Genomic DNA, 12825 nt, shown 5'->3' with positions numbered 1-12825 from the left:
TTTGTTTGTTAGTCGTAAAATTTTAACTGTAAGTTATATACTACTCCATAAGATAAGGATAAGGCAAATGGAAGTAAAAGGATAAATTGACAAAAGCAGATTATTCCTAGGCTAGCAAAAAACTGACACACCCTAAGGCGGATGAAATAAAAAATGCATCCGAACTAATCTAAATTGGTCTAGCGGAAGTACACTCAGAATATTGTAATTTGCAAGTCTAGTAATTTGTATGAAGATTTAAATATATAATTAACTTTGACCAAATACATTTCTAGCTATTTTGAAAAATACACACAGAAATATGAGTATGAAGAAAATAAAAGATGGGACACACATTTTTATGAGAAAGTCAAACGAGTAGAAGAATCATTCTATTGGCATCACTATTTGAATATACATGTACATGCATATAATATTTAAAATTAAGTCTCCAAAGCCGTAGTTGTCGGCACCCCCACCATGTTTTAAAATTTTATTTAATAAATAACATTACATTTCATACTTAGTTTTATATCTTAATAATATTCATATGTGCAATACTGAATATTCAATGTTGATAGTATGCGGTGTACCAAGTGAATGTCAAATGAGTAACATGTCTGATGGCTCTTCCTTTATGTGCTCCGCAAGGTGCGACTTTGGAATAGTAAAATTAACACCATGTTTAATTATATTAATGTTATTAATAATACCAAACATTTGAAACATAATCACTTTGTTAATAAAAGCTCAATTAGAATAGTAAAACTAAGTAGGCAAAAAAAAAAGAATAGTAAAACTAACACCATATGTAAGTGTAACTATATTAATACTGTCTATAATATCGAAGGCTTAGAATGTAAACCTATGTCAAAAAATTCTTAAAGAGGTGTTAATATATTATGTAATTTTAAAACTTGTTTGTATAAAAAATTTCAACTATAAGAATCTTTTGTCCACTTGATAGTTCTTCTATTGTCAAGAAAATTAAGTGGCCAATATTGGTTTGTTATACACTTCGTTACATTGTATATTATTCTGATCAAAATTTTATATAAAAAAAATTGAAATTTACCTTTCAAAAAGAAAAGAAGAAGTTAGAAACACTATTTTTATTAGATATAGAGAATTTAAATTTTGTGAACTGCTCCCGTAACTAACAAACAAAAAGAAAACAACCAATATACGAGATTGAAGTTGAACTCTTAAATTACCATTTTCAACATTTTTCACTTACATTTAATTATAAATTTTTAAATACATAAAATTGCCGCTCATATATATATATATATATATATATATATATATCTTCAAATTACATCGATATATCAACTGTGCGAAGAAAATTTCATGTGCCAGCTTTACTGTTCCCGTAAATGTCAACTCGTTTCAGTGTTAATGAATGAATACTTCTCCTTAGCATTCAGTAGCAGCTGGCTAAATAAATTACTACTACTTCTTCAACCCATAACATAAAGGGCTCCCTCCACCTCTCTCTCATTCACTCTTTGGTATCCGCTGACTTTCTCTCTCTCTCGTCAATATTAAACAACACCCATATCTCTCTCTACCTCTTCCTCTCCACAAACATCTTCAATCTCTCCCATCTACAAATCTCTCTCATTTCTCTGCACTTTCCCCTCAAATTTACAAAGTCAAAACACTTCATCTCTTATATATATAACCACATAAACATTTCTTGTATAATTCTCTAAGTATTCATTCACATACTGCTCTTCCTTTTTCTTTTAAAATTAGTTTTATTCTTTTTTTTTTGGGTACATTTTCGGAAACTCTGAAAAAAATGCAAGAAACTGAAGTTCCGTCCCATTTTACATGTCCAATCTCCATGCAACTCATGAAAGATCCGGTTATAGTATCCACCGGCATTACTTATGATCGAGAACACATCGAGAAATGGCTGTTGACATGCAAGAACAAATTTTGTCCGGTTACTAAACAAGTGTTGTCCGACGATACGGATCCAACTCCGAATCACACTCTTCGTCGGTTGATTCAGTCTTGGTGTATTCTCAACAACTTTGATCGTATTCCAACACCGAAACAGCCTATTGATAGATCTCAAATGCTTAAACTTCTCAATGATACCAAGAAATCTCCACAAAATCGTCTCGAATGTCTCAAGAATTTACGGTCTATTTGTCAAGCAAGCCCCATGAGCATCAAGTTTTTGGAACAAAATGGCGCGGTTGATTTTCTAGCTCTACTAATAACCAACCATGAATTCATCGATGAGGCATTAGATCTTCTTTACAATCTCCAAGTCTCGGAAGCAAGCCTCAAGCAATTAGCGAATGACGAGTTTTTCGAGTCATTAGTATTTGTTCTAAAATCCACGAATTTTCAGTCTCGTGTTCATGCAATCATTATACTAAAATCCATATTTCATGTTGCGGATCCAGCTCTACTAATCCGCATCCAACCTCCAGTCGTCGTTGAGGTAGTCAGCCTATTACAAGACAATGTATCACAACAAGCCTCAAAGGCAGCATTGAAGTTACTAATCGAGATTTGTCGGTGGGGCAAAAATCGAATCAAATCCGTTGAAGCCGGAGCTATATTTGTTCTCATTGAGCATCTACTTCTCGACAAATTTTCAACAGCATCCGAAAGACGATCATGTGAACTGGTATTAGTATTACTAGACCAACTATGTGGTTGTGCAGAAGGAAGGGCGGAGTTATTGAAACACGGGGCCGGAATCGCAATTGTGTCGAAAAAAGTACTTAGGGTTTCACAACTGGCAACATGTAGAGGTGTGAGAATACTAGCTTCAATAGCTAGGTTTTCGGCAACAAGTAGGGTTTTGCAAGAAATGTTACAAGTTGGAGTTGTGGCCAAGTTGTGTCTGGTGGTTCAAGTGGATGGGAATGGAAAAACAAAAGATAGAGCTAAAGACATATTGAGATTGCATTCTAGGGTTTGGAAGAATGCTTCTTGTGTTCCTTCTTATTTGTTGTCTTCATATCCTTCTTAATTTGTAATTATCTTTTTTTCCGGTCTGATTTTGTTCTTTTTAAGACCATGCATAAGATACAAAATTTTAAATTAGCTGATCTAATATTTTAAGTCAGAGAGATAAATTAATTGGACCGATGATAATATTACACTGGCCCAACGTAAATAGAAAAGAAATGACAATGCTCGCAGCATGACAGTACTGGTAATCAAGTGGTAACTAGAAGAATTCAATATTCAGCATTGACCAAAGAAGTATCCAGAAGAAGATGCACCAACTTTAACTACTAGTACTATTTTATATAATATACATGTACTTCCACAGTCTCATATTTGTTTAATTTGAACATGTTGATTAAAAAAAGTGAAATATCGAAAAAAAAAGTATGAAAAATGGATAAAATAGAATTAATATGTAATGTGTAAAGTTAGTGTACTATAAGAAAATTGTAGAGGTAGATAAATGTAGCTAATTTTTATATTATACATTTTTTACTATTTTATATATTTTAAAATATATATAATTAAACAAAATATTAAAAAAATGTATAAAAATGAAAGGAACAAAAGGAATATATAACATAGATAGTTAAATTTGCCTTATTTTTATATAAAGTAAAGGTCCACTTATAACGGAAAACTTCAGATCGAATGATAGGCCTCAGCCCTCATTTGCTTATCAATATTTTTTTTTTGCCATGAAAGTAAAAAAAAGATTATTCACATTCATAATTATGTTAAATAAAAGGTCAATGAAAGGTAATAATAAAGATAAATATTGTTATTTAGTTGTGTATACTAAAGGTACCGACTATCGAATTTATACCCAAAATATTTCATAAATATAATAACCAACTACAAATTAATATATAATAATGAACTGTGCATTTACATAAATTTTACAAGTAAAATCGTACTAAATTGTTAAGTTATCAATGCAATGTAGTTTGGTATGTTGAATAAAAGATACATTTTGATTGTTGTACAAGAAAAATGGGTCGGGGGAGTAATTATTTTGAAAAATGCTATATAAATTTATTTGAAGAAAAGTTAATTAATTTCTTGAGGAAATGAAACGCTAAACATGCACGTTGTAATACAAACTCTAATCTGATTCTGACCTAACTTTATATGATTTTTAACTTTCACTTGCAGATTTTAAAAGAGAACTGGTGGGAGTAAAGAACTACTAATATATAATATAAATTTTATGTATTACCATTTTTATTAATGGTAGTATACTTATGGTAGAGAAATGTTTTCCTGTTGGATTTTCGCCATTTTGTAAGGCTATCGGTTGAATTATATAAAAATGGTAAATTATAAATCTAATAATTTCTTAAATATGTTTGCTGTATAGTTGAAACTCTTTTAAGTAATTACGGAAAAATTATCAACATAACTGAAATAATATGCGTACAACATGATCAAGATGGTGTATTGTTTACTGTACATAAAATAATAAACTGGCTAATTATAAATTTTCTCCCATGAAATAATAGAGGTTTAATAAGTAATGTATTATGATTAGCATTTTTTATTACCGAGGCGGGGAGCACAACATTATCTGTTGGAAATCAGGAACTCGTGTCCGTATATAAATGACTTGAAACAAGTTGATGGGCTAGCAATTGTAACCCCTGTAATCTGTGTATATATTAAAAACAAAATATCCCGATAAGATTTCAGATAGATCTTACAGATGAACTGGAGTACAGCATTCCATGAGCTAGGTGCGTAGCTTCACGAAAATATTTATGTCATGATAAGGTTCAGATGATTCTTAATTCATAGGTACAGCCATTGTTCCATGAGCTAGCTATATATATATATGTGACTAACTTCATCTAAAGATTAATACGCCTTCCAAGTTAAATGAATCCCATATTTCTAGATTTTAAATTAGCTACTGTAGGTATATATCGCTTCTTTAGTTTATTTTATATTTCTCTTATTACATGATGGTGGGTGGGTAAAAAAACACCAAACATGCAGTTGGGCCAATTTTAATGACTACCAGGTTAAAAAAAGATATATCGAAGTTAATTCACAGATTCATGAACATCAGTTTATGGATCCGGTAAACTTGTTTTTATTAACAAAAGGGCTTAAATATGAAAGTAGTCATGTATCAAAAAACTCACTCCAGTTATCGGAGATTCGTTTGTATCATTATAGTTATAGGTAATGACAATACCGTTAAACATGTTAATTTGACTTAACAGAAGTGTATTGACCTTAACGAAATCCAGGTGGAAACACGTGAAAGATGACAACCGCTTCAACAAATACGCACAAATATATATAAATACATGTATATAATCATCTCCCCCATCTCTAAAAACGTAAATCTCAAATTCAAAAACACAATATTCTCATCTAAAAATTTATCTATTTTCTGTTGGGTTATTTTAATCTAAACTTGGTAAGTTTATTTTATTTAAAATATATGTTTTATCAGAAGCTGCTGGTGTTGTGCTACGAGTCTGTTGCTTGGTGTGGACTTAGTCATCACACGTTGGGAGTATTTGTAGGAACAGTAGCCCATGATAGAGTTTGTTTAGAAGTTGATTGGTATTCCCTTTGTTTTAGGACTTTCCTTTGTTGTTCAAGTATTTAGCATTGTAACTGTGAAAAGCAATCAACAGTTAATTCAATTGCATTACTTGTTTTCTCCAGTTTTTCATACAAACAGATATATATATATATATATATATATTGTATGCAGGTGTCTTTGTTCCAATATTCTGGTATCAGAGCTTGGTCACTTTATTGATGCCCAAGTATATGCTCAAAGCACAACCAATGGAGACAAGCAAAAGCAAGGAATGTGCGATCAGTTTGAATTACCCTATGCTAACACGAGCCAACTACACAACATGGGCGATGAAGATGAATGTGTACATGCAAAAGAATCCGATACTACAGCGATTGATGACAAGATGGACAAAATCGCTCTACTGCTATTTATCAAGGGATTCCTGAAGACGTGTTACTTTCTCTTGCTGACAAGGGAACGGCAAAGGAGGCCTGAGAGGCTATAAAAACCATGTGCCATGGTGCTGAACGAGTGAAGACTGCAAAGACCCAAAACCTCAAGGCAGAGTTCGAGTCTATGATCATGAATGACTCAGACTCTATCGACGATTTCAGTATGAAATTGAATGGCGTTGTCACTAATATACGAGCACTGGGAGAAGAGATTGCAGAGAGCTATGTTGTAAAAAAACTGTTGCGCGCAGTTCCGTCGAAATTCATGCAACTGGCTTCCACCATAGAGCAATTCGGTGACCTCGAAAAGATGACTATGGAGGAAACTATCGGATCTTTTAAGGCACGCGAGGAAAGGTTGAAGGGACAAGTCGAGGTTGGTAAAAATCAACTACTACTCACTAAAGAAGAATGGCTCGAAAGGGAAAGAGATGAAACAAAATTGTTACTGACCAAAGAAGAATGGATGAAACGTGATGGCAGAGAAAATGATTCTTCAAAAAGGTTCAGAAACAGGGACAACACCCGGAGTACACGAGATAAGAGCAAAGTACGTTGCTTCAGTTGTAACGGGTATGGTCATTACGCTGCGGAGTGTAAAAAGACGAAACAAAACAAGGAAATGATAGAAGAAGCTCACTTCTCACATATCCCTGATGAGGAGCCAGCCTTGCTCATGGTCAAGTGCGAAAAAAATGATAAGCTGAATATGCTGATTAATGAAGAGCATGTAACACCCAAACTGACACAAGGTGATATAATGGGGAAAAATGAATCAAATTTGTGGTACCTGGATAACGGAGCCAGCAACCACATGACAGGGCGATATTCAAAAGTTGACCATCTGGATACGGAGGTGACAGGGCAAGTAAAATTCGGTGACGGCTCGATGGTCAAGATGGAAGGGAAGTGATCAATCACTCTGTTATGCAAGAATGGGGAACGTAGAATCCTGAGGGATGTGTATTATATTCCTTCACTTCACAATAATATAATCAGTCTCGGGCAGATGTCGGAAGAAGGATACAAAGTGGTGCTTAAAGGTGACAATCTCTGGATACATGATGGTCAAGAAAATCTGCTCATGAAAGTTAAGCGCTCTGCAAACAGGTTATACAAAATAATTATTTCGAGTGGCGATCCAAAATGCTTGTTGGCAGGATATGAGACTGAGGACTGGCTCTGGCATGCACGCCTTGGCCATGTGAATTTCAGAGCCATAAAAATCATGTCAGACACAAATATGGTTTACGGAATGCCGAAAATTAATCAACCAGACAAGGTGTGTACAGGGTGCTTGATGTCAAAGAAGACGCGCAAGACATTTCCACGTCAAACAAACTTTTCAGCAAAGAAACCACTAGAATTGGTGCATGGGGATCTCTGCGGGCCAATCACGTCAAGCACACCAGGAGGTAAAAAATATATATTTCTGTTGGTGGATGATTATAGTCGCGTAATGTGGGTTTATTTTTTGAAAAATAAATATGAAGCGTTTGATGCGTTCAAAAAGTTTCGTGCTCTAGTTGAAGATGAGCCAGAGAAAAGAATTAAAACTTTCAGAACGGACAATGGCGGAGAATTCACATCTAATGAGTTCTTGCAATATTGTGAGGAAGCTGGCATCGTTCGACACTTTTCTGCATCATATTCACCGCAGCAGAATGGTGTGGTTGAACGACGCAATAGAACTATGATTGAAATGTCCCGAAGCTTATTGAAAGAAATGAACGTGCCAAATCATTTCTGGGGGGAGGCAGTCCGACATGCTATCTATTTGCTAAACAGGCTTCCAACAAGGGCAGTGAATGGTGTCATACCATATGAAGCTTGGTCAAAAGAAAAACCACATGTGGGTCATATACGCGTTTTTGGATGCACTGCACACATGAAAGTGCAGAATGTCAACTTGAGAAAACTGGACAACAGAAGCAAACCGGTGGTTTATCTTGGTAAAGAGCCTGGTGTGAAAGCTTTCAGACTGTACGATCCAGATGTTAACACAATCTGTGTCAGCCGTGATGTAATTTTCGAAGAAATGAAACCTTGGAAGTGGAATGGGGAGAACGACACACAGGCAGTATATATCGGGTCTTTCACAGTGGAAATAAGGGATGTAAGCAGAACAAATGAGAATGGCAATGTTGAGGATTATGTTCAAACAGACTCGGGAAATTTCTCTGGCACCAGTATGTCAGAATCAGATGCGGGTTCTGATACTGCTGCAGACAATACTCCGATATATACTGGATCAACGTCGAGTTCTGAGACTGATGGGCAGCCTCGAAGATACAGGCCACTTAGTGAGATTTATAATGAAATTGAACAAGTCGAGCTGGATGAAGAGGAACTGTACCTCATGGGAGTAGATGAACCAGTAAATTATTTACAGGCTGCAAAGAAAGGGGAGTGGATGAAAGCCCTGGAAACAGAAATAAAGGCAGTTGAAAGAAATGGCACATGGGAACTGACAAAACTACCTCAGGGACGAAAGGCCATTGCACTAAAATGGATTTTCAAAATCAAGCGGGACGCAAGCGGAAATATAATAAAATATAAAGCAAGAATTATTGCTAAAGGGTATGTTCAGAAAAAGGGTATAGACTTTGACAAGGTTTTTGCACCTGTCACGCGTATTGAAACGATACGACTACTGCTCGCTCCAGCTGCTAAAGAAAATTGGCAGGTACATCACTTAGACGTAAAAATTGCGTTTCTAAACTGAGAGATCAAGGAGGAGGTTTATGTAAAACAGCCTGAGGGTTTTGTCAAACAAGGAAAGGAAGATTTTGTGTATAAGCTCCTGAAAGCTCTCTATGGGTTAAGACAGGCTCCGCGCGCATGGTACTCAAAATTAAACAAATGCTTGGAGGGACTCGGTTTCGTTAGATGTGCATACGAGCAAGCTGTGTATACTAAGAAGATGTGTAATATCCCATATTTTTTTAGATATTATTTTTATTATTATTTTGAATTGTTTATGTGATTTTATGTGAATTTTAGTGAATTATCTGGTAATTGGATTTGATGTTTTGGATGTTTATATGTGATATTATTTGAGTATTTGAATTTTTATATGTCCAGAATAAAATATAGATAATTGTAATATTTTTCTGGTCATTTTTGGACTGTTAGATGATTTTATAATGATTTATGAATTATTAATTATTATCTGAATAATTACAAAATTATTTTATAAAGCCGGGAATCGTCCAACCTCAACCGTTTTTGCGTTTTTACAACCCGAAATTCTTCCGAAAACTCCTTCATAACCTAATATGGCAATTCTGGACATTTTCCGTGTTTTGACTTTTTCGATCCGGATTACAGTTTGACCTGTACGAGTCCCGGCGTGAAATTTTCGTTACGCTAATAATTTTATAAACCGGTAAAACCCATATTCCTGGAAGGCGAGATAATATTACTTTATTTTTGTATAAAGTATTTTGTAGGAAGCTCCGTTTTGATAATTATCCAAATCCGGTGTTAGATTGTATCGTTATATAGTTACTTAGCGGCTAAGTAATCTATTTTCGGATCTGATATGTAAGTGTAATTATCAAAATTATTAAATAAATAAATTATGTGCATGGGTTCTGTCAGCTGGATATTATTATTATTATTATTATTTTTATTAATTACGTGAGATTATTGATGTTCGAGTATCATTTGTGTAATTAGTTGTGCTATTTTATATTTATAATTAAAAGTGATTTTGTTAAAGAATTACTTTCATAAACATTTGTATTATCTCTAAAATCATTTTTATTGCTTCATAACCTTATTTATTATTTTTAGGGATTTATAAAATTTAGAAATCAATATTTCATTGATTATTTATCTTTAAATGATTTTCTGATTTTATTTAATTGTAAAATCATTATTTAATTTCAGGATTCTTCGAAAATTTTGGAATTTATATTTTATTGAGTTTGGAATATTCGGGAGTTTAAAATCATTTTAGGGTTTTTAGGATTTATTTTCACCTGCGTATCGATTCATTTAATAGATAGAAGCGGGAATAAATTCCATTTTAGTAATTATTTTAAAACTTACGAAGATTTTATTTGACTAGTTTTATTTAGTTCAGATATTTTGAAATCTAGTTGGGATTTATTTAAATTTTTATTAATTGTGTATTGTATCGTTAACTAGATTGCAGGTCAGATCAAAATTTTATTGCGGGGTTTATATGATAATTGATAAAAAAGGGGGGGGCAAGGGTTTGTTAATCGGGTTTAACCTGATCTCCTCTTCAGTTCATTATCTCTATTGATACTATTCAATCTCTCAATTGTTGTCTCTCTCACGCAAATCTCTCCCTCTCCTCTATTCCTTTCTATCCCTGTTCGCGGTCTCGTTTTTCGGGCCCCTGTTTCCCGGCCGTCGCTGCCGCTTTCTCCACCGCCACCATTAGTTTGTTCCTTCCCTTTCCGTTTTTCTCCCATCTCCCTCTCTTCCTCTTTCCCCTTTCTCGATTTCCATTCTTCTTCCCTGTTTGTTGTGGCTGTTGTGCAAGTGTGTGTGTGTTTACCGCGCGTGTGTGTGTGTTTGTATATGTGTGTATTGTGTTCTCCGATTTGATTTTGCTCCGTCGCCGCCGGGTTATTTTCCGGCTGGGTGACGGGTGCGTGTCCTTCACGCGGCTGGTTTTTGATGCCCTGTGTTGCCTTGGTTCGAACAGTGCTAATTATAATTTTATTGTTTTAATATCTCTTTGCAGGAAAAATTATTTGATTGATTCGTGAAATAAAATAATTTTGGTGCGAGAATTATATTATTAATCGATGAAATTTACGTAGGATGCCCGGAATTTACGGAAACCCGTAAATTTTATCGCCGTCGACAATGAGTTTTAAAACGAGTCGACGGTGGACTGTGATGATTAATTCTGAGTCCTATGATTTTAAAATATAAAATATGATTTCAATTATAAAATACGATTTAAAACACAAATACGAATAAAAATTGTAAAATATGGATTAAAATATAAAAATATGGATGATAACGATTATTAATTGTATTTAATTGGAATCGGTGAATTTGCGAATTGACGTTATGGACTGAAGTTGGTGGTTGGATTTTGGGATTTCGATTGATTGTGTTGTGATTAATTGACGTCGGGATGTTCGACGGGTAGGCCGATAAACAAAGGAGACGCTGCCCGATTTTCGGGAAATTAATTCCGAGAATACGGGAACGTAACCTACGATTATCGGAGACGTCGAACGAGGATATATATAATTAATTTTTTTTTACGAAACCTAATTACGTGTTGAGACAAGATATTTTTATAAATAAACCGTTCGTCCGTTTAATACGAAACGAACGCGTCTAGACTCAGAAAAATATACTGCTTCTAGTAAAAATAATTTTGAGACCCAATTTTTTTTTTTGCAAAGGTTGTTTGATTTGTTAATCATTCTGAGTCGATTATTGATCGATAAATCGTATTTTTGACCCGATTTCAGTTTTAAACATACCGAGTCGACCCTTCTGATGAACTGAGTCTTATGTGATATGAATTATGTGATATATGAGTTATGTGCTTATGTGCTATGTGAATTATGTGCATATGTGGATCAAGAGTCCTGTATTTGTCTGTTATATTTATGTGTGGGCTATCGTATGGGTAGACGATAGGCTTTTGACGCGTAGTTCGTCGAGTGGTTATCGATTAGACAATTAAAGTTCTATATTTTAATTATAGATGCGGATCATTCAAGTTGATCAAGACAAGATGTTGGATAAAGAGTGAGATAGAATGGAATTGGATAACTGGCTTCTAGCAATCGCAGGAGCAGCATATCAGTCAAGTGTTGAAAAGAAGGACGGTGATGTTTTCAGACAGAATGCCAGAATGAGATAATTGCGTTTATACGAGTGTGACTAACTGCTAAAACCCAAAGGCAAGTATCCTTATCATCACTTATTGTTCAAGTGATATTTATTTTAAATCTTTTGATGCAAGTATTGCTTTCCCTATTCTCAGTTTAGAATTGATAAATATTTTACATATCGCTAAATTAAATGATTCTGTTTACGCAAGTACCCTCTGCTATTCTATGTTCAGAATAGTCAAGTGATTTTATTTATCCAATTATCGGATTTATAAATGTTTTCGATTTTGAGAAAAGTAATTTGGTTGTGAATATTTCTACCCAAGAATTGGGGGAAATAAAATTATTTCGGGTGTCGATTGTTATGACCCCATTTCAAGAAAAGGTTTTAAGATTGGATCATAATTGCGTAAGTGACCGGGACGGACGGTCCAGCGGAGGGCTATTTCTAAGTGCCATATGAAACATTATGACACCATTTTGCCACAGGCGAGTATTGCCTTTTATTTGAGTACTCGTGTTTTTGGGGTCATGTTTCTACGAATCATGACCTTGTGCTATCACACGGGCTGATCAGCATGTGATAGTACGTCCGTCGGAGAATGATCCTAATCTAAATTATCATATCAATTTTGATATTCTTAGAATAAATGATTTATCAACTGATTCTGTTTTAGATTAAAAGTACTGATTCTGTTTTGGATTAAAAGTGAATTGTGGCTTTGATTCAGTTTCTGATTTTGTGGATACTTACGTTGTTGTTAAATATCAAAGGTGGTATTAGTATAGATGATTGATGTTGACTTCAGTATGGGTGTTGTGAGCATCAAAGTTCGTATTGATATCTAATTTGACTTGACAGCAAAATAAGTATTAACTTCAAGAGTTCGGTTTTGAATAAAGTTTATGATTCAATCCATAATCATTGTTTCATCTTATTGTGGTTTACGATATTTCCGTAAACACTGTTTTACGAGTTTTATTCTCGTTATGATTCAAAGTATTACTGAAGCCTTTCGCTCAAAAATATTAAAAT

At 34.3% G+C, this 12825-nt stretch overlaps 2 protein-coding genes across 2 annotated transcripts; both read left to right on the top strand.

Annotated features, from left to right (window-relative positions):
- The first annotated feature begins 1486 nt into the window (after positions 1 to 1486).
- LOC141692797 (E3 ubiquitin-protein ligase PUB23-like) lies at positions 1487 to 3073 on the top strand. The gene has a single exon (XM_074497737.1). It carries the CDS (start codon positions 1784 to 1786, stop codon positions 2975 to 2977), a length of 1194 nt encoding a protein of 397 aa, XP_074353838.1. The 5' UTR covers positions 1487 to 1783; the 3' UTR covers positions 2978 to 3073.
- A 2934-nt stretch (positions 3074 to 6007) lies between these two features.
- LOC141691555 (uncharacterized) lies at positions 6008 to 6862 on the top strand. Its single transcript, XM_074496284.1, has one exon. The coding sequence runs from the start codon at positions 6008 to 6010 to the stop codon at positions 6860 to 6862; it is 855 nt and encodes a 284-aa protein (XP_074352385.1).
- The last annotated feature ends 5963 nt before the right edge of the window (positions 6863 to 12825 follow it).

Source organism: Apium graveolens, chromosome 10 (genome assembly GCF_009905375.1).
Source record: "Apium graveolens cultivar Ventura chromosome 10, ASM990537v1, whole genome shotgun sequence".
Taxonomy (NCBI): domain Eukaryota; kingdom Viridiplantae; phylum Streptophyta; class Magnoliopsida; order Apiales; family Apiaceae; genus Apium; species Apium graveolens.
Note: the sequence above shows the minus strand (reverse complement) of the source record. Positions and strands in the feature narration are given on the sequence as shown.

What these genes read in the sequence shown, in the direction of transcription:
- LOC141692797 (XM_074497737.1), top strand. Translation starts at nt 1,784, where the DNA reads ATGCAAGAAACTGAAGTTCCGTCCCATTTTACATGTCCAATCTCCATG.
- LOC141691555 (XM_074496284.1), top strand. Translation starts at nt 6,008, where the DNA reads ATGTGCCATGGTGCTGAACGAGTGAAGACTGCAAAGACCCAAAACCTC.